Below are 24,068 nucleotides of genomic sequence, written 5' to 3' on the forward strand. Positions count from 1 at the left end.
ACAACGCCTCGTAATCTCCCTTGGGCTCCTTTGTCTTCCTTCGTCCTGGCTTGCTTGGCTCTTCAATCTCACATGTCTGTGAGTCTGGCTTGACCTCATGTGCATAAGCCACGGGTTTTGGTTTGCTGCGCACGTGGCAGATAGGTAACCGATATTAAATTGCACTGGGAGGAACGATCGTTTGTCACGATGATCGATGCGCCTTATGATCACTAAAGTGCGTACCATTGAATCGCGGCGACGACCCTAGGAAGTTCCAAATGTGGACGAGGAGTAACGATTGGGGCAAGGCCAACTAGCCAAAGGTCTGTTCCGTCACTACAAATATAAGCTCCTGAGCCCCAAATTAGCATGTTTGCGGTTCAACAGCCGCACTGGATTCTGATGTAGACCCCGGATATCTAATCCGTATAAGCTATCTGAATGTAAAGCTTTCATTCTAGATGTCTTGCTCGTAGTATACAACAACAAGTAAGCTGTAACATTGTCGTGTATTCACATGAGAGCGAGGTGCTGAGTTTCCTGTCTCAAACCTTACTATTCGCTCCTGAACACAGTTTCGAACCGCGCAGTCTTAAGCAAGAAGCCCGTAGCGTACTTGTTGGGCTTCATACATGTGTCGTAGAGACATCTTTCAGCGTTCTGGTCGTGGGCGGAGCATCTCCGTTATCCTTGGCCGGCTTGATCTCCTTTTCTTTTGCAATCCATTCCTTCCAGTTATGCACCTCATTCATGTCCTTATACTGAATAGGAGGGTTTTCTTCCTTCGGCTCCTTCTCGCCTCCCGAGTCTTTACCCTTACATTGCTCAGAACCCTTGCATCCACAGATACCCTCGCAGACAGGCTCCATCATGCCCTCGGGTATCAGCTTCGAGATGAAGGGTATCTTGAACCCAACGCACTTCTTGAAGCATTCCCCATGACTCCTGTGACCCTTATGGCCCTCATGCTCCTTTTGACCTCTATGACCTTCCGCTGAGGATGCCCGTGTCCCGTTTGTCTCTGCTAAGCTTCTAGGCGACTTTTTGGGAGGCAGATGCTTGCCGAGATGTTTCTTGCAGTGCTGCCAATTTGGCGCTTGATTGCCCTTGGTGTCTTTCCCCCCTAGATGTGCGGGATGCTTCATCTTATGATGTGATGACTTTGTTTCGTGATGGTGTTTCATAGAACAGAACGATTGTTCCCAGGGCGCGAGGTTGCCTTTCTCGCCATCTTGGCCATGGTCTCGATCGCCCCCTGTAGGCGGCGGAACATTGGTGACGTTGAATGATGTGGGCGTCTGGACGGAGGCTGTGGCAACGACTGTCTTGGTGGGAATGGCGATGGCTGCTGATGAGGCCAGGAAGAACGCTAGACAAAGAAGTGTAGCCTTCATCATGGTAAGCAATCAAGGAGTATAAATATATACAGAGAATGAGTAGGCAGAGCTTACATGAACGAGCAGCTAGGCACCGAGTGCTTTCTCTTATATCTCTTTGGACTCAATATTATTATTTACATGCTCCAGACAAAGGCTACCTTGATCCGAACCTTCTCATTAGAGGAATTTTGTGCCTGAATGTAAGCTTCATTAAAATTTCCTGAACCATGCGCATTCGTAAGACAAGTGAAGCAAGGTCCAGTGCCTGTGTCTACACTCATCGGATCCTGCCGTATGCACATCTTTGAAATATCGGGTGAGAGGTAACGGAGTAGGTATTCGGCTCAAGTCGACCGTTCTGGATGTCTATTAGGAGGGCTGTCAATTCAGTTGACATGGGATGTTTCAGCGTTCCGTGTTCGCTGAGTCAGGACCTGCAGAGCTTCTGTGTCTTTGTAAGAAACTGGAGAATACGGCTTCTCTTCCTCGTGTCCGTAATTTACAAGCAAGTGGAAGTGCAGCGATTAAGAGACGGCTGTGGATTCCACCGTTGTTGCATTGCTGTACGTGGATTCACCTTGAACCCTCGGGTATCCAGTATGAGGACGCCTATGCTCTGGAGTCGATTTAACGACCGACGTCTCTATCGTACACCTTTATCATGATCACGAGCCGTAACAGCGAGATCCTACAACCGCCTCATCTTGAACACACATGACTCCTAGCAACTCACTTCTCTTCCTCGCCTTCACCTTCACCTTCACCTTCACCCATCTCCTCGTCACCATCTTCGCCTTCTTCCCCGGCATCGTCATCTTCATCATCATCATCGTCGTCGTCATCATCATCGCTCGACCCAGAGCCCTCGCTTTCTCCCTCGCTGCCAGGGTCATAGTCTTCTTCGTCTTCATCTTCATCCTCCTGGAGCGCCTGCTCAGCCTCAAGATGAGCCTTCTCGAGCTCCGTCATGCCGTTTGCATCCGCGTCTCCACTGGCATCAGCGTCGGCGTTTGCGCCCTTCTTCTTCAGGTTCTCAGTCAGCTCCATCTTCGCCTTCCTTTGCTCCGCCATACTGCGGTCCTGCAGTCCGTGGCGCTTGACATAGGACTCGTCAATGCCGCCGTAGTCTTCCTGGTCCAACATGCCGAACTCAATCTCCTCGGTGGCGTCACCCTCGGTGAACACCTCCACCACGATGTTGAATGTACGCTGCAGAACGCTTGTGTAGCTCATGGCCACAATGCGGTCGACGGGCAGAAATACTAGAGGCTTTTTGAAGCCGTAGAGAATGCCATTGGGAAGGAAGAAGAGGTATCCGTCTTTGGAGCCGCGGAAGGCCTTGACGTGTACCGCCTTCTCATTCGGTCTGTGCGGCTGGCGGACGAGGCTGTGGAAGATGTTGGGATCGGCTGCGACGATTTCGGCAGGATTGCCAGCGGAGCTGAGGTGTGTCGTCAACGCCCAATCAAAGAGGCCACGGTAGGTGTCGGAGACTGCTGATGCAGCGTTCGCTTTCGGGCCTTCGATGGTGCCGGGCTTGGGGGCTGTGGCAGGCACTGTGAATACCAGAGCTTCCTTCTCGGGTGAGGTTTTCGTCGGGAGGCATGTTCCACGGGGAAACAGGACGTAGTTGTGCTGCACCTGAGTCTTCTCGGGTACGGGGAGGCAGAAGAGGTACTCTGAAGCGCAAGTTAGCTTGGCTGGGATGTTAAGTTCCTGTGCGGTTGGAGACGCACCAATGTCATCCCAAGCGTAGATGATGCCCTCGACGGGTGCAGTGGTATTCGGCAACCGCGCGTAAAAGAAGTTCGCTGTGAAGCAGAGCTCGTACTTCTTGCGCTGGGGCACGGAGACGGAAATCTCCTTAGTCACAAGGAGAACCTCTTCATCGGCAGCGTTTCCGGTTCCGATGCTTTTCGGTACAGGCTTTGCAGCCACCCCGTTTGTGTTAGACGCCTTGAAACCGTTCGTAGGGCCTTCTTCTATCCGTCTGCGTTTCGATGCCGGTTCGGGTCCGTTGATCTGCTCGTGAACGAAACTCGCGATATTGTTGAACAATGCGACTCGATCGGGTGTGTCTGAGTAGTCGAGAATCAACATTTGAGAATTCAAGAAAAGAAAACTGCGCAATTGGAACGGAGGGTAGTACTGGCTGCCTTTTGAATGCCCTGCAAGATGTCGGGTCGCGACTGGAAGACGGCTTCCAGCCGCTGGCTGTCGAGGCCGGCAACCATTTTTTGGTGAAATATTTGTTTCTGTCCCAGAAATTCGGTGTCTTCTTGATGATGGGTTCGATGAAATTAACGAGATGGCGGCTGATTCGAAACGTCTGGGTAGAGGAAAGCGTCCCTTTGAATGTAGTGAAGTTTCCGGATTGTTTTCTCTGTCTCGACGCGACGTCGATAAAAAATTATGTGATGTGACGTGTTGAAGCTGGCGGCTGTTTGCTGAAGCGGCTGTTCCTGGTGCACTGCGGCACGGACTTACATAATGCGGCGGTAACAGGCCTATAGCAATTTGTACGGCGAACACTCGGGGCGGGCAGCAGCCCCTTTTCTTACGAGGGGCCACTGATTCAGTCGAGTCTTCAAGGTTCCAAGGAGACAAAAGCGATGACAATACTCGGCATTTACGGCCCTAATTGTCAATTACCTCGAGCCCTGTGGACCAAGGTACTCTGATAGTTCAGCATAGGTATGTTTGGTCATCCCAATATTTCTCCAATATCTACAATTTCCAATGTATGGTGGTCGTTTCTCATTGCCAATTCCATGCTTCCGACCACCACAACAGCAGTCGCCCAAGAACCTTACATCATTGTTGTTATTTCCAGTATCCTTACTTCGCCAGCTGGATATAGGTGTGAGACATATTCCAGATTAGCTCGAGGGAAAAAGCAAAGCAAGTTGGTAATACTGCGTAGAGGAGCTCGTTCATAATAGCATAGGTATTTGATCATCAGAAGTTAAGTCGCAGTGAAGGGAGAAAAAAATACAGGTGCGAGGTCAGCCTTGTCTTATCTTTTTCCTTATCGCCAGCTAAGGGAGCTTGGACCATCCTTGGGGGACTTGCATTCCCCTGGCTGCCCCTGAAAGATGCGACGTCACAGTGGAGGATGCGCCCAAGGCCCCAAATGCAGTGGCACTGATTTGGCGCGCATCTTGACCCCGCGGTTTCCACTCGTCTGCTGTCACCAGCCGAACAGCACATTAGGTAAGTCACTGCCGGGTGCCCCACAGCTTCCTTTCCTCGGAGGTCAGGCAACATCACGGACTTTGCACCTCCAACCTCGAGTCTTGCTAACGCTAGTTCCGCCCTTGGAGTAGGCTTTGAATACCGAGCCTTCAACGGCACCCTAATCTTCCCAAATAATCATACACTGCTGAGCGATACCATGTCATTCTCCAATATCTACACTCACCGCAAGGTCGCGGAAACGGCGGCCAAGGGCTGCGATGTCTGCTACCGTGCCACAAGTAGCGTCCTGGTCGCTCCCGAAAATAAGGTAAAGCCCATAGTTTCTTCCCTGAAATGCGCAGCTAATTCGATCTTTAGGACTTTTTCTACGTTTGCCCCAGTCATCTGAAAGACAAGAACTTCTGCTCACCTATCATCGACAAAGAGGCCGTTGAAGCGAAGAAGAAGAAGGCTCTCGAGGACGAGGTTGCGCGTGTGAAGAAGGAGTACGAAGACAAACAAAAGAAGAAGAAGGAAAAAGAAGAGAAGGACAAGGAGAAAGAGAAAGACAAAGACAAGGAGAAAGAGAAAGACAAGGACGACAAAAAGACAGAGGACGAGAAGAAGGAAGACAGCGTCAAGGCAAGCTCTTTGATATCCCGCTTGTTGCTTCTTGAGTCTATCGGAAGACTGGTTTCTTGGGATATCGGCTAACAAACTTCAAGAACGGCACCGAAACGCCATCTCCGGCCGCGGAAGAGGAGCCACGCGTATTCGCACTTCAAAAGTATGAGCTCTTTTGGCGTGCTATATGAACAAAGTTCGCTTCAGCTAACACGGCTTAGGAACTTCTTCGGAGCCCGACTTGAGAAGAAGCGACAAATGGAGATCGCAAAGAGGAACCGGGAACGTCTTCAGCAACCAAACCTATTTCCATCAGTTCCGAAAGGCATGCCGGGTAGTTGAGATATTCACCACCGAAGCCCGAAAGACGGGACCGCAGTACAAGCACAATCGCCGGTTCCGCAGCCATTTCATGACCGTCAGCCCACTCGGAGCACATGATTCTCCATGCCACCACCCGGACCAGCCTGTCCTCATATACCTACTCGTCTGTATATACCCCCAAGTCAAGATGGTACCCATTACTAGGACACGGATTCTAAAGCAATTTCTGTCCTAATCAGTCCTGCTGCATTAGCTCTCTCTATCTGGAGTCGGCACCGGCTGTCATCTTTTCTCGTGCGGACAACGCTTCGAGGTTGCATTCCACTAGGGGAAAAGACATCATTGTCCAAGGAACAGCTCGTCATTGGTTCATTTACGTCTCTTTGGTTGCGACTTGGTTTACCTATATGCAGGTAAGACGACTGTAGTGGCCTTGGTGGGCCGGCGAGTTGCTGGGGAACCACAAGCTGCCGTGGAGGGCACTTCCGTCAGTATCCTTGGCGGCGATCATGGGCGTGTGACTATGAGACCTGGCAACTTCTCACTGGCCAAGCCAATGATTACTCCAGAGATCCAGAGCTTCGATCTGGCGCGGAGGATCATAGCGGCTGTTTGCCGAAGGACTAGGGACTTCCGAGGGAGAAAACCTATGATGATTCGGTTTACCCCGCTAACCTCGATGCTCGAAGGATGCACAACTGGGGTCAATTGGGTAGATTTATGTTGTTTGGGCCCTTGCTGTCGGGTCGACGAAGGAAGCCGGCGATAGGATCACGCGGACGACTAAAGGCCGAAGATGCCGCCCCACGGCGATGGAACCCTCTATGTTGCCAACAGCACAATTTGATCATATATCCTCCACTGATTCCCTCTTGGCCATCTCAATGCAGTGCATACTGCGAATCTCTATACGCCCTGATTCGTTCGAGGCCCGAGGAGAGGGGGACACACGCAAAGTTTGCCCGGCAGCGTAAGCCATGACGCATGTCAGCACTAGGCCTGACAAGGCACTTGAGTGGCGTGAAGGAGACAGCTGGAGTTCCATGAAGCAGCAAGCGAGGATGGCACAGGCCGCCCCAACCTGCAGGAAATGGTGTTGATGGTGGTATGTTCCCGAGACACTACTGGGAGACTGGGAATGTATGCTGCCGAGACGTTCGTCGTGGTCCACAAGGCCAAAGAAACACCCCCAACATCCTACAGTAGACGGTAGGCGGCATGCATCTCCGTCCAAGAGAAGATTAGGGCTGACACGGACTGCTGGATCCGCGTGCTACCCGATGTCAATCGGATGGCGATCAATCGACACGCCTTGGTGAGCACTGCTGCGAAGAGTTCCTGTTTTAGAAGTCTCTCCCGAGCGTTTGGTGCATAACGTAGCTAGCGCTTAATACGTCTGCTAAATCCCTCCTACAACTTACTTCTTCATGATTCGAGAAGCCGTAGCTTAGCTTCTACCCAACAGGCGAATTAACAGTTCATGAATATTGAAGGGTGTGATGAGGCTCCTACAAGGCCAATTCTGCCTCTCAAGCTGGGCGTGGCTTACACTACTCCAGCCCCTCCATATTACCGGTACTTCCCAGCCTACAACCTGCTTATGAGGTTCCAGTCATCTCTCCGTAAATCCTCGGGGCATGGAGAAATGGATCCCTGCAATTTGCAAAGCCATGGCAACGGTAAGTGCCGCGAATGAGCATGTACAGGATCAGGGCAATTTGCTTATTCGGGCAATACGAAACGGGGAGGGCCCAAAGCCCGCTCAAACCAACGTCGAGTTGTCGACTAGTGCTTTCTGCCTCGGGCGGCCGCCACAGACATGCATACGCACGCTGACATCGGCAAGGGGCAGCGGGCGTAGGCTCATACGAAGGTATTAATGCTGCAGACGAAGATAGAGGCGGGACTCTCCAGGGTGCATGTAGGCACCGTAAGTACATGTATGCTAACTGCATGGTTGCAGAAAGCCTTCTGGTTTGAGCCCCCTGATTCAGGCCCTGGCTACAGGGCAGCAAATATGCCAGGCTGCGTGAGATGCACAGCTACAGTGACAGTGCCGATGCTGTGTCTCTATTTGACGCTCTCGCGGTGCCGAACTTTGTTGATTGATCCTAACTCGAGGCAAATCAGATAGGCATATCCAGTGGCCCTGGCGTAATCACTATCGTCAGAATTACGGTACGCCTCGCACGAAGCTTAAGCCTTCGGTCCCTCATAACTCGAAACCGCCACTCAACTGGGCAAAGATCCAAAATCTGCCCTGGTCGAGCGGTCAGCAAAGGCTTGATGGGACTTTGGGAGCACTTGTCAGTCCGGCTCTCTGAGCCTCTGTCGGGTACAATCAGCCTATCTCAACCATCGGGCCTGCAAGCGGCACTTGTTGCTGATCTATGGACTAGTCAGGCCAACCACCTTGAACAGTGCCAGCCTTACGGCTATGTGGTGGTCTAGACATGGGGACATAGAGTCTTGGTTTGCTGGAAGCCTCGCGTGGCTTTTGTTGCCTTTTTAGCTCTGTCACCGAAAAATCCTAGACCGTGGTTGGGTAAGAGCTTGGATACTGCCTCGAGCAATCCTAGTTCCTGAGCCAAACTAACACCCTCAACGCCTGCCAAGTTTTACAAGACTTTGGCAAGTCGATCACCGTTGGCTTCTCCAGCATAGAGGTGGGCTCTCCTGTGACGCCAAACTTTACATACGAAACCTTCACAACACACCTAGGCGATGCAGCAGACCTACAGGAGGAGGAGTCTTGCCCGTTGCAGGGGGGGGGGGGGGCGGGTGAACTAGAGTTGGTGTGAGGCTCACACTCTTTCCTTTCTGAGCTCTATGCCATCCCGTCCACTTCCCGTACCCAGCTGAGATAGAAGTTGCGCAACAGATCATAGCTCTTACATGGGATTGACGAAGATTGCATCCGGACGAGGGAGGGGGTGAGCCAATCGCGATCCTTCACGCCACAGGCGTGTCTACAGTCGCGAAGCTCGCGCCTCGGTGTCGAGGTAGAGTGCATAGCGCATGGCTCGGAGGGGTGTAAGTGCCATGCAGCGTCATAATGGGGGATTGTGAGGAATACAGGGGACGGAAGAGAAACGAGGGGGCGAGAGGCAAAGGAGGTACGAGTGCACTCTAGCGGTCACTCTGATGATGCGGGAGTGTGTGCTGATCATTTTGCCTGCCGGAATTTCGGATTTATAGGCTGACCCATCTTTAGCTGTGAGACAGATCTTTGATGCTGAATGGTTTTGCTGAAGGTACATAGTGTTTGTATATCGTTTGCCAGTGGGCTGGGAGATGTGATATCTTCATCGAGCTCGTTGTTATCGTTGGTTTTGTGGTTTTTAGTCTCCGCGGAAGATGAATTGTCAGCAGGTCATGATCATCAGACGTTCCACTTCCGTTAAATCTCACATGACTGATGGTTAGTTGAGGTCTTCACCGCCATAGACTTCACATTTTGGTTGACTTTTGTATACTTGAGAACAACAGCCCCTGTGGCGGTTCTTCATGAAAACCACAAAACATGTCGATAGTTTATCTTGATATCGCATTATTCGAGTAGCGAGCTTTCAAACAATTACGCCACTTCTGTGTGATGCCGTTCGAAACTGCTGGGATCCAGACGCCCGCTTTAGCGAGCATCTCTGCTTACGAGTCACTGTGACTCATTGGACGCCTCGGACTTGGCGCTCGGAAGCCATTCAAGTACCTCACAATTCAAGCCAGGATAATCTCGACACTACATGTAGGCATAGGGAAAAGCTCAAGTTGCGTTTGACACCGGGGATCAGAAACCGGCATTGGTGTAGGCTAGGGCTCCCACGGCGGGTGACAGGGTTACGATGCGATTTCGTTGATTCTAGATTCCACATTTTGTCAGCTTGTCAGCACGATGGCGCCGGGTCTGGGAGAGGACATAGGCTTGCACACCTACTTCCCCTTCTTTCGATCTGTCGTCACCTATTCTGCAAGCCAAGACGGCAGTGGGATCGTGATGGCTTTTCCCTCGCCGTGACTCTGCTGACATGAGAATTCGGCCGTTTCATGATAAGAATGGAGTCATTACGCGGCATGATATATAGAAGTGCTTGTGAGTGGGCTTGAAACACTGGCGATGGTGTCGCTTTTTGGGGTGCATAGCCTACCATGTACCTCACAGGAGGAGAACCAAGATTGCGTAGTCGATGGAGGGGATATCTTACGTGAGAACTCTATCCATCGCCCGGCTTGTCAGTCAGCCACAAACTTGCCCAGTCTCGCAAGGCACTTGAGCAAGCATCTAGCTCTGCGGGATGTCGATCACAAGACCCAAGCTACCTGTATGTGGGCTTTTTTGTAGAGGCACAGGCATCATGGATGCTGACAGCTTATTTGTGACAGCTCAGGACTCGCTCAATTGATGTGATCGTGACACAATGGTGATGAGGCGTCAAGCTGGGGTTATGACAGCGCAATCCAATCAAGTTCAACTTGTCACACCTCGGTTCTTTGCCTAACGATCGATATCTCTGTTTGGTCATTATTCCAGGAGTCTGATATCAGTCTTCTTGAAGCCGCGCGCTTCGTTAAAGTGAGATGTGTAGATGATGTGATCACGTTGCCTTGGCCACGTATGGAGAGAGAAATAGCCGTAGCAAGACCAGCTCGGGATTTCCGGGTGATGAATTTGAGGCGTGGTAAGCAGAAGCTTTTCCTCTCATGCAGTGGCGAGTTGTAGACGGAATGCAAACCCCTTCACAACGTGCGCCTTTGAATCCCTTATTCAGTCTATCACTTGAGTTGAGAGATAATTTCAAGCTGGAATATGACTTTATCTCTATAGTTTGTGGACATGACATTAAGAAAGAATGTCATAGGTCCATGGCATAGGAGCTGTCATACAACCATGGATAGGAGTGCATATTTCATCAATGCAACTTAATGCTGTAACTGTACCCCTGAGGTGAAATCAGAACCATTCATCTTCCTAGACTGCTGCAGCCTGCGAGCTGAAAACTAATGTTAGACAACTCGACTGACTCTCTGTTCTCCGAGGATGAGGCTTTTTACCAATCATCACATGTTGAGTTCCATGGTATTTCAAGCAGAGCTTGGTCGATAGCGACAGTCGGTAGGTCAGTGGCCGCATCAGCAATCAGCATCGGGTGACAAGCATACCGCAAGACCATATCAAAATGGGCAGGTAGGTTATTGAGAGATTTCAAGAACAGATTTCTCATCAAAATATTGAATAATCCTTGGTGTCTAGAGACCAAAGAGATGGGAGCCCAGCTAAACGTACTTATTGAGATTGAGCTTTGGGCACTGCCATTGTGAATACAAGATATAGACATGTGTATAACAACTATATGAAAAAATTACATCCAGCCTTTCAGTCAACTCTCAAGGTAGCCTGAGACTTGAGATTCCTACTGCTAGAGCCAACGTAAATCGCGTACTCTCCGCTTTCAACCTTCCACTCTTGTCCGACGACATCCCAAACACTCAGATCTCTCCGTCTCAGAGGGAAAGCTACGTCAGCTTTCTCTCCAGGACGGATCACAGCCTTCTGAAACCCACGCAACTGTCTGACTGGCTCCCCAGCTGCTTCGGGGAAGGAGATGTACATCTGGGCTACTTCGGCGCCTTGCAAGGAACCAGTGTTGGTAATGCTGGTCGAGACAGTTGCCACAATATCCCAGAGATCCTCGCGGCCACCCACTGCCTTGTCTCCAGTCGCGAATCCGCTGGTAAGCTTGGAGGAGGCTTCAGTCATGACATCAGAAGAGTATTCGAAAGTGGTATAAGACAAGCCGTATCCGTAGTCGTACCGAGGCGTGATGTTGTACTGGTCAAAGTACTTGTAGTCGATGTAGTTGCCATCCGAATAATCCAAGTTCAACTCCGTCTCACTAATCATCGTATCCGGGTTATAGTCGCTCTCATTCTTAGCAATAGTGTGGACGAGTCTACCAGAAGGGTTGACTGCGCCGAAGAGAACGTCATCAATTGCGTTGCCGGATTCTTGGCCCAGTGCTCCAGCATACAACACACCGGTGACGTTCTCGTGCTCAACCCAGGCATCAACCAAGCGAGGACCAACAGTGTTTATCACCACAATGGTGTTGTTACAGACGTCGGCGACGGTAGTCACGAGCGTGTCTTGGCCGGCATTGGTCAACTCCGTGCGGTCGGCACCCTCGCCGCCCCAGGCATTGAGAAAGACAGTGCACGCATCCGAGTCCTCGGCCACTCCAGTGGTGGACTCGGTGAGTTCGGTGCCGGAGCCCTGCATGCCGCTGAAGGACGTCTCGGAGGTATCGTTAAGCCACCAACGAAGCATGAAGCCATCCTTGGCGGCACGTTCGTTGAAGAGCTGAAGCGGCGTGGACAAATATGCCAGCGAGCCCATGGCGGATCCTCCGACTACAGCCATGTGGCCTTGCATTGTCGAAGGCTCGCCGTCGTAGACGCCAAGAGCGGTATTTGCGCCCACGTACCGGGGGCCAGCATGGAAGCCGAATATGCTGATACTCGACTTGTTGACCAGCGGGAGCGCGCCGTTGGTGTTCTTGAGCAAGGCAATAGACCCAGCAGCATATTGTCTCGCCATGGCGCTGTGGTTGCCGCGGTCGTCGATGCGGTCCGTTACGCCTGCCAGGCTGGGATAACCGTTATCCTGCCCCAAGTGAAAGTAGCCCATCATGTTACGAATCACCATGTCGTCGAGTCTCTCCGAGGTAAAGCTGCCGTTGGTGAGGCCCACGCCCAGTGTCTCATTGGACCAGTAACTGCTCGAGGCGAGATCCATGCCAGCGTTTGCGGCGTTGATGCCCGTCTTCTGCGCGCTGACATCGGCAGACACAATGCCAGGGAACCCGAGCTCGACTTTGAGATACTTGGCGAGGAGATCCTGGCTCTCGCATGAGCATGTTCCGTTAACCTTGTTCATGGCACACATGGCACCACCCATGCCATTGTAGACGGTATCGTAGAAGGGCCACAGGTAGGTCTCGTGAAACGCCTTGTCGCCGATGGTAATAGTGTAAGAACCAGAGTCGTCGTCAGATGTCGTGCCATTCGTTGTGGTGTTCGTCGATGATGCCTGGCGCGCTGTCAGGGTCGAGTTGGTTGATCCACTTGGAGGAGATCCGCCTCCTCTCATGCCGCCTCCACCAGAGCCTGTACTCATGCGATTTGTCTCTTGCTCGTTGAGGATGAAGTGCTTGGCACTAGCTGTTACACCAGCAGATGACATTCCCTTCACGACTGCGCCGGCCATAATTCCAGCCTGATAGCTGTCCACGCCGTACGTCTCACCGGAACGACCGCCCCAAGCTGAGCGTCCGAGAGGTTCCAGTGTAGGTCCGTAAGCCATGTTGATACCCTTTCCCTTGAATTCCTGGCCAACGCCATGTCCCTGGCCCTCTGCGGCTGCTGTGTCTCATGTCATGGCCATCGCCAAACCGGCGGGCCATGTCGTGACGTAGAAGTAGGTAAGAGGGTTGGTAGCGGAGTCAAGATTGTGTAACGCGGTCCAGTTGCCTCCATCACCACCTGCAACAATTGAAATCTTCTCCTCGGTTGTGAGCGTAGATACAAGCGCCGATGCCTTGTCATAGGCATCTTGCCAAGCTCCTAGCTTGACTGTTGACATATTGGTAAGCATTTGCTCATCATCAAGTAAGGAGGGCACATTCAAGAGACTTACCCGTGCCAGAACTCAGGAGCTGCTCTGTGTAGTTGGCCGAAGCATCTTCGGTCAAAGTGCCAGTCACAAAAGTGAGTATAGCTAGAGCCCAGGCGGTTGATGGGCGGTACATCTTTGGAGAAGGTGCTGTCACACCTAAGAAGTAGAGCAGGGAGGATGACTCGGGTGTGTTGAAAGGGGCAATTTTTCGACTCTGCAAGACTAATGTGTCAGAGACAAATGAATGACTTAGGCGCTGACCACCAACAGATTAGCACCTGTACCCTAATCAAGATCGGAGTTCAGCTCTGTATACTTAGACAATAGTTGCCAAGACCCAACTCTTGTACCAACCGCCATGATACCTCTTGCTCTACTGCATCGGTTTTCCTTCGGCTCAAGAAGTCACAAGACATGGGGACGTAGGCAAAAAGTGGTGCAAAGCTTACGACGAGCCATGTCCACAGCCCCGTTGGAGGTCGGATCCAGGCGCCGGGCTCGGTGAGCGTGACTGCTGGGGCGGCTACAAAATCCGAGGCTACGAGGTTACCTTTTGCCCTGGTCAGAAATTGTCCGCTTGTTCCGTTGTATGAGAAAAATGAGTAGGTTACGGCCGTCGGGCAAGACAGGTATTAGTAACCCCAATAAAGAATGGCATGGACGGCACCAGCCCATCACCAGATGCTTTGAGCATTCTGGCCTCCTGGAGACGCGTCCTCAGACGTCCAGCGTCCGCTTGCCATCCAACTAAATAGAAACGCCGAAGACTCTATCACAGGAAAACCACGCACTGCGGCTTGCGAAAGGGTTGAACTCCACGCCGAGAAAAGGGGCAGCGATTCACGTTTGTAACGTGGGTTCGGCCCAATGCCGACACCGATGTGCAGATCCGATACCCAGGCGATTGAAACAATACGGAGCCAGAAAGCCAATTCCATTGGAGGCTTCTCCTGTCAGAACGGAATTTGTGGGCTCGAGTCTGAACTTCCTGGGTTTGCTGGATTGTGGGCGAACGCCGGACCGGCACTTGGGGGTGGGGGTTCCACGTGTCGGTGCCTACCGATGACCCAATGTGACCCAAAGTTGGTCAAACTAGAGATGGTATTTCGTGGTCTCATCTCTTCACATGTATAGGAAGCTTGTTTCTTCCCATCGGCTCTCAAAGTAGGGATCGAAGCTAAATGCTGTCTGCCCACTCTAATACAGTTGTTGCTACCAAACTTGCAGGTTATGCTAGGATCGTCACTGATTCTTCCGAGCCGAAGGACCTAGGAAAACAAGCCATAAGTCTCGGACTTTGCTATGACCCACTCATATAGTGACACATAAGGCGATCACTTGACAACCTTGAAGTGCTTTTGATCCAAGAGAACAACGACATCGGAAAGTGGCCTGGATTCCATTTGAACGCCCGACTAAACTCTTCCATGCAGACGACGACTATGGGGCCAAACGGTGGTAAATGTACGGAGTAAGTAGTTTTCTCCACTCAGTCTGCCTTCCACAGCCGGCCCTTGAGTTCTGTAATTCTTACGAACAACAAATATCTGGTCATGTTGAAAGGTTGCTAGAGTTCAGGGAATGGCCGGAATCACTTAATTTCAAATCGATGAGCTTTGCCTGAAAAAGGAGCTAAAGTTAACTACAAAGACTTCATTCATAGATGACCAAAACCGACTACCCATGCTTACAAGTACGTCAGACAGTTTATTACTAGACGCAAAACCCCAGACACTGTACTTATATATCCTCGTACGCCGTCAAATGCTTCCGGTCCATTCAGTTCTCCCGGAATGTCTAGCTTGTTCAAATGCAGTATTTAGTTCTTCTCGTTGCTCATCGGTCAGCCTTGACCTGTGAAGGCCCAAGTCTCGATCTCGTAGCGTCCCTCCGCTCCGAGCAAGTAACACGGAGAGTTTCATTCTGTCAGCGCCCAGCAACGTCGTGACGAGGCAAATGTCTAGCGGCGATAACCCATCAACGTTCCGCAAGTTGGGATCCGCACCGTACTTCAGAAGGAGTGATAACGTCTTTGTATCCTTTGCGCCACCCTCAACCCTGAACCTTGAGTCGACATGATGGTGTAACGGCGTATTTCCGGCAGCATCCGTGATATTGGGGTCGACTTTCCTTTCGCAAAGGAGAAATTGCACTAGCTCTGCGTTATCGTATGCAGCTGCTTGATGGAGAGCATGAAGCTCCGCAGCTTCGTGTGTCGTCAATGAAGAGCCTGCGTCAACAAGAAGCCTCGCCATGTCCACGGTCCTTTCGTGCGCTCGCATTCTACCGGTTCCTAATAGGAAGTATAGGGCGTTAGCTCCGTGAGAGCTCACGGGGTTGTAGCCCATCGTTGTCTGCAGCGCCAGGCAGGGAAAGCTGGCGTTATATTCGTCGCAGTAGTCCTCCACATACGGCAGCGAGCCATAGTTCCCTGCATCCAGTCCCGGTTGCACTACTGCCCTCTTGTTGGGGCCCACGCCGGCTTTGTGGTTCAACAAAATTTCAAGGACATCTTCCCTTCCGCACAATGCCGCCCAGTGCAGTGCACTCATGTCGAGTCTCCGTGGCTCCCTCCACCAAACCTGGTACTCACAATGCTCACAATACCGAAAGCATTCGTTCGTCCATTGCAGCGGCATTGTGTGATCGTCCGCATCTGCATTTGCGCCGTTTTCCAACGCAAGCTTCAGGGCCCGGACGTTGCCCCTTTTCGCTGAGATTAGCAGAGCTGAAGAATGGTTCTGTTCCGCATCCCTCCGATAGAGCACAGGCGTGATAAGTTCGTAGAGTGCGCGGCACGAAGCTGCCAAGTTTGCAACGTCTCGCCAAACGTCAAAGCGAGGAAGCATGCAAAAGGGGCACATCTTTTCGGTCTCATATGGTAGACAGGATGACTCCCAATACTTTTCATAACCGAGAGAAACCTCTTTGGCGTACAAATCGAATAGTGCATCCACAATGCAGAGGATAATTTCAGAGGGCAGACGTCGCGCAATGCCAGGGGCATTCGGCTTAGCCAGCGCATGGTGATATCGGCGCTTTTCTTGTGCATCGCCGTACAGCGGCACATGGCTCCATACACATGGACATCCGAAGAGTGCCGGTACCTTTTCGTTGGCCGTGGCGGGAAAATCTAGTCTGAAGATCAGCTACGTTCCGACGATGCCGGTGGGCACGGTGAGGATTGCGCAGTTGGGGCTGACTTACGTGAGTGGGCCATTCTGAACTCAGGCACTACAAGCCAAGCATGGAATAAGTGTAAAGACGAGCGTTCTATAGCAATGATTTCTATTATATCGCAACTTAATGACGAACGTCGTGATAACGAGTGTGGTGATGAAGAAAATCAACGCTTACAGGAGTGAGAATGAAAGAATTCCACCATCTCCTGAGCGGAAATGCGATCACCATCACCGAGAGTCATTGACGGAAATTTTTTCGTCTCAGTTGCCGACCCCTATTGCCAAATCTCCAGGGTACGCCTGCATGTCATTGCAGAAGCGTTGGGCAATTCTAGAAACCGTGTCATTTGGCTGTCAGAGTTCAAGGGACGTTCCTTGTTCAAAGCGTGGTGCAATGCTGCTTACTCATAAACTTTCGAATCATTGCTTGAACGGTCCGGAGCGAACTCGGAGGCAACGATTAATAACTGCAATTTCAAACACGACGATTGATCATATGTCGTCGCTAAGGGCCTCTTGGCCAAGTTTCGGAAGAAATGACGAGCCACTCACATTAGAATGAACAGCACGTAACGTTGATCGCGTAACAGTTTATTGCTCAGACTCTATCCATTGCCTCGACGAGATATCACATCCATCACAGTTCTCAGCGATAGTTGAGATTTCCAAGACTCGATTAGCTTCTACAATTTAGATCGAATACTTCAAAAACCGCGCCAATTCGGGTGTCCAGCTGCGCTTAGGGTCATCGAGGGCTAAGCCAAGTCCGTGTCCTCCCTCCGGGATGATGAGCACTTGCGTTGGCCGCTTGTAGACTGCCATGGCCTCCGCAAACATGAGCGTGTTCTGCACAGGAACAGTGGTGTCACTAAAAGTATGGAACAGGAAGGTTGGCGGGGTGGTCCCAGAGACACGATTCTGCGCTGACAGCTCGTGCTGCAACTCCGCGCTCGCATTGGCGCCAATGAGGTTGTCTCGCGAGCCTTTGTGCGTGTAGTTTCCCTCAAGGGTAATGACAGGGTACGCGAGGATGCCAAAATCAAGACCAGCCTCCGGGTTGGTGAGTGTTACGGCAGAGAGATGACCGCCTGCCGAGAAGCCCCAAATCCCGAGTTTGGTGGTGCGGTTCTGCGCTCTGATGTACTCGAGGGCGTCCAGTGCCTCATTTTGTGGTGTTGGATAGAGCGGTGCCGTTGCGTTTGAAATAGTAGTGTAGTCAAGAACCCAAGCATCAATGCCGAGCTTGTTCAGGAACCCCGCAGGAATGTAGCCCTCCTTTGATATGGACACGCGGGCATATCCGCCTCCGGGACAAACGAGAACTCCGGTACCAGTCGAATTCTCTGCCGGAAAGTACGTGATTTGCGATGTTTTGAGTCTACAGAATTTGTTAGAACGAAGTAGTTATCAACGTGTTTTCCGATTTTCTTACCTCTTCACAACTCTATGGGCATCGAGAAATCCATCGCTGTTGACCTCCGTCGACATTACGACTGCACCACTGAGGAGAAACCCCCAGGCCAATGCTAAAACAGACTTCATATTTCTTAGCTGCGCCAAGGACAGTATATAATCAGGGATTGTGCGTCTTAGCTCACATCTTACTACAATGATCGTTCAGCCCAGGAACGGCCACTAGATATATATCAACAACTACTCCGGGTACCCCGCGCAATGCAGTGTCGACGTTCATACCTACCGACCTATGAACAGCTACTCCGGTTGTCCGGCCCCCATGTTTTGATTTGAATGCTGCACCTCGTCATATCAAAAACCGAAAGACTGTTACCTCACATGAACCTTGGTGAAATCCACCAATGGGAGCCTAGCACTAGTCAACTAGAGCACATCGTCACGGGCGCGCTAGAGCGTGCTTCTTAGAGTGGAATCTCTCGCGGTTATCCCATGTTAAGGTTGTGGGTCAAAAGCTGGGGTTCGCGCAAAGTAATAACGATTCGATAACTTTTTTACCAATACTTTTCGGCGCGCCTACCAAGCCTCAGAATGAGGTATTCATGAGGAGAAGTTACATGCTATCAACGCTAGTGTCGAAATCACTAACAGGCGGCCACCTGTGAATTTTGCTCAATCATTTAGAAGGAGCTTTGGACACCCTTTTCATTGTGATACCGATATTTTGGCATTATGTGATTAGAATAAAAACCGTTATGTCCGCACTTCAATTACACATAAGATTCGGTGCGACTAGGTCTATGAGCCAGCTATGGTCTATGATAAGAACTTCCGTCTGAAAGCTCACGTAATTGACCGGGCGGCTGTGGACCACAGCGTGTTTAGGAAATCTTGCAATGCTTGGTAATGTTGCTTCGAATACATCTTTGAGAAAGAGCAGTGCTAATATGTCAAACTCCTTACGATAAATAACATGTGAAGAGAAAGTGGCGCTCAGGTACACATAATTACATGTACTGATCAGTGCAAAGATCAAATGCCTCACTGGGACAGCAGGCCCAAGCCAGTGTGCAAGTCCCTAATCATACGCTTGTGAGGGGCCTCAGCCGCGCCACCTGTGGTAAGCACAGTTGCGTTTCTAATCATCTCGACCACCTTGAGGATGTCATCTTGTGTAACAGCGTTCTCCTTCTTGACCCAGCCCAACTCAGCAGGAAGGCGCTCGTTTTCTGCAAACCACATATTAGTCTACAGTTGTCTCAAGAAGCTATGTTTGATGTGTCTCTTACGGAAGAAGTATTCGACCAGTGTCTTGTTGACGGTTCCGGCGGTCACATCGCCAAAGACAATGATGGGGGCAGCGACCTCGCCAAGACTGAAGTTCTCCACGGTTGCAGTGAAGGTGTAGTTGGGGTTGAAAGCTCTTGAGGTGACCTGTCGTGCCAATTTGCTGTTGGCAAGCTGTTGCGCATCCAGGGTATCCTTTGTCCAGTAGGCTCTCGACTCGTCGAAGATGGATTGGTTGAAGACATGATTGTTGCCAAAGGCAGCATCGGTGCGACTGTGGACAAGGTGTTAGTGTAGGCCAAGTCTGGATATACTCATCGCTCCATAGCTCGAACAGGAAGAACCAAAGCCTAAATATGTCGAGGCATTGTTCTCCTACAGACGGGCAGAGCTTAAACTTACCTCAAGCTAGCATCGTGCTCCAGGACATTATGAACGTTAAGTTGGTCCCTGATACATGTTGGATTAGTGGTGCGTTGCGCCAAGACTTCAAAGGGGCTTCTTACAGAGTGAAGAATGTGGCATTGGGTTCTGGGTTGGCAATAAGGGCCATGTTAAACATCAGGGTTCCAAGATCGGTCCCGAAGTTGAGACCGTCCTGAAGACCTTTCACAACAACGTCCTTCGTCAGGTTCTTGCCGTCGTGGGAGATGAAGCCGTGGTTGGCCAAAGTGTTCATCATTGGGCATGGGCCACGGACTACATTATCAGCACTGGAAGCTCAGGTTTGGTTCATCAGTATAGTGTACTCACAGTCATCAGGTCCAGCAGGAGTCCACTCAGTGGGGGAAGCTCTGCGGAAGTGAGGGTTGGCCAAGTGAGCAGCAGTCAGGTGAGGATTGGCTGAGGCCACGCCAAAAGCAGCGGCGATGAAGGTGAAAAACTGCTTCATTTTGAGTTGCTGAATATTGGTGTCAGTTTGAGGAGCTAAGAAACGAATGAAAGATGAGATGATTTCTGTCTGTTGCCAATTTTCTTCCGACGAACCCTTCTCACGGTCTCTTATTTATATTCAATAACGCCGAGAGCTCATTGTACGTACATCTCCCGCCCCCTACATTCGTTTCCGTTTTATCCAGAGGTGACCATACATCATGACGGCCAGCCCTCTCCTCACACCGGGGCTATGTCTTTTCCCCGTCCATTCGCCCCTGATTCAAAATCATGCCAACATATCGCTGTCCGCAGATCGTCCCGTCCGAACATTTCGGTATCGCTCCAAACTCCCCATCTACAACTCCACGGGAAATTTCGAGAGCCAATCAGAGATTGTATGATGACCATTTTGCATGGTTGTCTTTGCGGAGGTGGTGGGTGGTTACAGGCATAGGTGCATCTATTCCCAGTGAAACGCGGTGCCGCTCAGGCGTTGCCGAGCCAGCCTATACGCGGAGACAGCTTTACGATACGTCATGGCGACCTACCACAGCGCACAACACCAAACATAAAGACGCTCAAATACGCGGAGTTTGGAGACGAACTACGATTTCTCAATAGAAATACCACGACACCGCCCACCGCCCATTCAGAGAGCCCAGTCGAGCGGTCAACCACGTTGCACGTCAAGGCCCGTCTGGAACAATCTGTTCCCGTCTACGGCATTACAGCCAAGCCAATGGCCGTAAGTAGCTTACATTAGAGATCACGGCTATGTAGGCCAAGCATCAATACGCCGTACGGATAGGAACAGCCAATCATAGCCCCCAAGTTTCAAATCCACTTCCACGTATTCACGTGGATCGACAAGACCCCCGTCCACCTTTAATGTTATTCTCCGGAAGTATCGACATACCGTCAAAGTCCGGTAACTCCCCTTCACTAAGAGGTTTCCACTGGACTTCATATGTCGTTCAAAACAACGAAGAGGCTAAGCTTCTTAGCTAAAGCATCACATCGCCCCCAGCTTCCAGTACTTCAATCAATCTGCAGCCCTAAAGTATCGCGCGATCCTCATGAACCTGGATCTGGCAAGTATTCCGTCCTCAACCTCTGACGTCCTTGACAAGACCTCAACCCCGTGTTTGAACCATTCAACGCCCTCCGCCTCCCACGAGTGGCACCAAGAAGGCTAAGCCTAGTCCCTTCCATGAGCACTAATTCGCCGGCGTGTATCTCACGGGTACCGCATTCGAGGCCCGCCGACTTCATGCGGTTGGAAGCAAGGCTGAGTTAGGAGGGGCGGCGGACAGTTCTGAATCTTTCCCAAACTTCGGGCTCGGTTTCGGCGTCGGTTTCGGCGACTATCTCGGCCAACGGCCCCCGAGTGCGCCTTGATGCGGAGTTCTGCCGTCTCCTCGCGACGACAATAACAACGGACTACTCCGCCCCCGTTCCGTCCCGGTAGAGTAGACACGGGGGAGGTTCGCCTTTGATGACCACGACGCCACCGCCGCCCATGTATCTATCTTGTCGGATACCCGGGACGAGATCATCACTCTTTCGACTTTGGTCAGCGGACTTTAGAGACGGAGCTCATGCTAAGACCGTGGCCAGTCAGAGGACGTCAAGGATTCGAATAGTCTGCTGCAGCATTCATAGCCAGCTCCGCCATTGTTGACAGTATGTCAGATCAGGCTAGTAGAAGGCATCTACAGCTCGATAACCCAGCGTCTGGCCGGCAAAGTGTGCCTCCGACAACAACGCCCCCGAGACCGGTCCTTGCGAAGACGAGTCGACCACGAGGCTCGACGTAGCGTGAGGACTTCCGCAAGCCATCCAACGCTATACGACATTCCGAAGAAGCATTCTAGGGCACTTCGTCAGCAACATGGAGATCACCAGGGATCAGCGCGGAGGAGGATGAAGATGCGGAAACATCTTTCGGGCACCGGAATCTGACATGATGCCAGCCCAGATGCGCGTCTCCGGATTGGACAACATACGGCTCATCTCAACATTTGACAGCTGAGCCAACAAACCTTCACACCCACAAAAGAGACACGCCTGATAGCATCCCGCCGCATCGAACTCACCCTACCCTCCCATCCCACCTACCGACAGCCCATCGAACACTAGTCTCCGACGCATGTAGCCAGCCCTGTGCCGCAGGAAAGCACGATCAACCACGTGAAGTCGAGATCCCCGATGTTCATCACCAACTACACAGCCCACCGGACCGCGTCACGCAACATTCGGGAAGAGGGGGGCTGACTGAGCATCACCCTCGACAGAGATGGCGGATCAAGGAAATGTGACGCCGTCCCTCTGACTTTCAGGAACCGTCATCATCGTCAGCATTCTGCGACGCTTACATCAGGTCTTGGGGATGCAACCCTAAGCAACTTGACTAAAATCATGGTCAGATCGATTCGAAAGAGCTTCTCCCACACGTCTACTCGCTATCGCCAAGTCTCATTTACGATACCTCATTTTCGTCTCTGGTCCACCGTCCACTGGCCAGCCTTGCTGTCCATACGGGGCTCTTCACAGTCAGCAACCCCCGAAACACCTCGGAATTCCGCATCTTCCTCGCATCCCGTCTCTTGCGTGGTCCGACCATAGAGTAAGCCCGATCACATCGCCAATGGTCTCAGCCTAAGCCAAGCCAAATGAGAGACGGCGTAGAATAAGCTCCCTCTCACGCGCTAGTTCAGACTGCCAGGCTGCCAGACAATTCCAAAGTCCCAATATCAAATGAACCAAAAAAAAAAGTGCCGGAGTTCCACCAACGCATCCCAACCTTCTAGACCGAATGCCTCTCACCCTTCACCCCGCAAAAAACAAGAGCCTAGAATCAACACTAAACGCTCATATGATGGGTCTAGAGCGACTATAATCGGATCCGGACCCTACGGCCTTGGTCTCTCCCACATCACCCGTTAGGGCTGGAATGCCCAGCGCCACCAATCTCCAACACCAAGTCTCTATCCCTCTCCTATTCCAAACCCACATCAAAAGTTTTGCATGATGACGACGTCCGCTACGGCCATAACATCCATAACCAAACAACAAACCCGTCCGCATCTGACAATAAACGTGCCTCCCTCCGCCCAACCACCGGACCCCCCCCCCCCCTTCCCCGTTCAGAACGGGGTGAGTGAAGATGTGGACCCGGTGTAGTCCCATAGCGCAAGAACACACGCCCACCATGTGAACGCATCAAAACGACCCAAAAACCACCGCCCTTCCGCACACCCTCCCCCCTTCACAGCCCAGTTGCGATGTCCCAGGTGCTAGTAAGGGCCCCGTCGCCCCATCGGAGATTATTTACGTAGAGTAGACTGGGCAGCAGGGCAGAATCAGGGCCAGGGCACCAGGCGAGCAGGAAGGAATACAGGACGCTCAAGGGTTGAAGGGGGTGCGGTGGCATGGACCGCATGGTAGGGCAAGGCGGCGAGGACGGTAAGGATTCTTTGGCTCAAGGGGGGAGGGGGTTCACTTTTTGCGCTCATCTTCATGATGAAGAGCCTTAGGGCGCAGGGTGAAGATGGGATATGGGGAACAAAGTTCAAGCCGTCCGTCCCATCGCCTACGCGCTCGAAACTTAAGCCGCGGTTGTAATGCGCTGGGGTGGTTCCGGGGGAGTGAATAGTGCCAAGAGGAAAGGGGGGCGCATCCTCTTCTTTCGCCGCAGTGTCGGACCAAAACATTATTGACCCTAGCACCAGGGCGAAGGAGAAATTGCCAAGACATTTTCATTTTCACCTCCAACGTCAACCATGGGAACGAACCCCTAACTTACGGAGTATGGAGGACCCAGTAGGCGATTGCGTACGCACGCTGCTTTGATATCGACGAGATAGTTTACATAGCAATCGGGGCTAGTGTTAGTCACGCGTGGGAAGGTAGTAGCGGCAGTAGGAAAGTTTAGCTTGGTGAGATTGATGTGCGGCGATTTGTCTAGGATGAACCAGGCCGAGAAGGGGGCCATCCCGATGAATAAATCGCGAAAATCGCAAATTGTCACCCTTTGAACGGCACTAGCAAACGGCACTACTGCTTCACACTACACTACATCCGAGACGAACCTCCGTTCCTGGTCCCGTCGTTAGAAGATCCCCATTTTCCCAGCATCTGGCTAGTTTTCTTGAT

General features: G+C 51.6%; 8 protein-coding genes across 8 annotated transcripts; 1 reads left to right on the top strand and 7 right to left on the bottom strand.

Moving 5' to 3' along the window:
- Window positions 1–608: 608 nt before the first annotated feature.
- On the bottom strand, window positions 609–1,376 carry CPAR01_13322 (uncharacterized protein; the record flags this gene model as incomplete). Its single annotated transcript, XM_060497576.1, has 1 exon — window positions 609–1,376. The coding sequence occupies one exon, from the start codon at window positions 1,374–1,376 to the stop codon at window positions 609–611; it is 768 nt and encodes a 255-aa protein (XP_060343969.1).
- Window positions 1,377–2,090: 714 nt separating this feature from the next.
- On the bottom strand, window positions 2,091–3,595 carry CPAR01_13323 (uncharacterized protein; the record flags this gene model as incomplete). Its single annotated transcript, XM_060497577.1, has 2 exons — window positions 2,091–3,439; window positions 3,511–3,595. 2 exons carry the CDS (start codon window positions 3,593–3,595, stop codon window positions 2,091–2,093), a joined length of 1,434 nt encoding a protein of 477 aa, XP_060343970.1.
- A 1,160-nt stretch (window positions 3,596–4,755) lies between these two features.
- Window positions 4,756–5,504, top strand: CPAR01_13324 (uncharacterized protein; the record flags this gene model as incomplete). Its single annotated transcript, XM_060497578.1, has 4 exons — window positions 4,756–4,866; window positions 4,917–5,174; window positions 5,264–5,325; window positions 5,384–5,504. 4 exons carry the CDS (start codon window positions 4,756–4,758, stop codon window positions 5,502–5,504), a joined length of 552 nt encoding a protein of 183 aa, XP_060343971.1.
- Window positions 5,505–10,857: 5,353 nt separating this feature from the next.
- CPAR01_13325 (beta-glucosidase) lies at window positions 10,858–13,288 on the bottom strand (the record flags this gene model as incomplete). The annotated part of the gene is made up of 3 exons (XM_060497579.1): window positions 10,858–12,893; window positions 12,933–13,112; window positions 13,177–13,288. The coding sequence occupies 3 exons, from the start codon at window positions 13,286–13,288 to the stop codon at window positions 10,858–10,860; spliced, it is 2,328 nt and encodes a 775-aa protein (XP_060343972.1).
- A 1,627-nt stretch (window positions 13,289–14,915) lies between these two features.
- CPAR01_13326 (uncharacterized protein) lies at window positions 14,916–16,375 on the bottom strand (the record flags this gene model as incomplete). The annotated part of the gene is made up of 2 exons (XM_060497580.1): window positions 14,916–16,288; window positions 16,363–16,375. 2 exons carry the CDS (start codon window positions 16,373–16,375, stop codon window positions 14,916–14,918), a joined length of 1,386 nt encoding a protein of 461 aa, XP_060343973.1.
- Window positions 16,376–17,027: 652 nt separating this feature from the next.
- Window positions 17,028–17,825, bottom strand: CPAR01_13327 (endo-1,4-beta-xylanase B; the record flags this gene model as incomplete). The annotated part of the gene is made up of 2 exons (XM_060497581.1): window positions 17,028–17,715; window positions 17,770–17,825. The coding sequence occupies 2 exons, from the start codon at window positions 17,823–17,825 to the stop codon at window positions 17,028–17,030; spliced, it is 744 nt and encodes a 247-aa protein (XP_060343974.1).
- Window positions 17,826–18,791: 966 nt separating this feature from the next.
- On the bottom strand, window positions 18,792–19,929 carry CPAR01_13328 (uncharacterized protein; the record flags this gene model as incomplete). Its single annotated transcript, XM_060497582.1, has 6 exons — window positions 18,792–18,979; window positions 19,040–19,311; window positions 19,352–19,387; window positions 19,440–19,487; window positions 19,544–19,736; window positions 19,791–19,929. 6 exons carry the CDS (start codon window positions 19,927–19,929, stop codon window positions 18,792–18,794), a joined length of 876 nt encoding a protein of 291 aa, XP_060343975.1.
- A 3,346-nt stretch (window positions 19,930–23,275) lies between these two features.
- Window positions 23,276–23,626, bottom strand: CPAR01_13329 (uncharacterized protein; the record flags this gene model as incomplete). The annotated part of the gene is made up of 1 exon (XM_060497583.1): window positions 23,276–23,626. One exon carries the CDS (start codon window positions 23,624–23,626, stop codon window positions 23,276–23,278), a length of 351 nt encoding a protein of 116 aa, XP_060343976.1.
- Window positions 23,627–24,068: the final 442 nt, after the last annotated feature.

This window comes from Colletotrichum paranaense (assembly GCF_030867605.1).
Source record: "Colletotrichum paranaense strain IMI 384185 chromosome Unknown Scaffold_12.1, whole genome shotgun sequence".
NCBI lineage: Eukaryota > Fungi > Ascomycota > Sordariomycetes > Glomerellales > Glomerellaceae > Colletotrichum > Colletotrichum paranaense.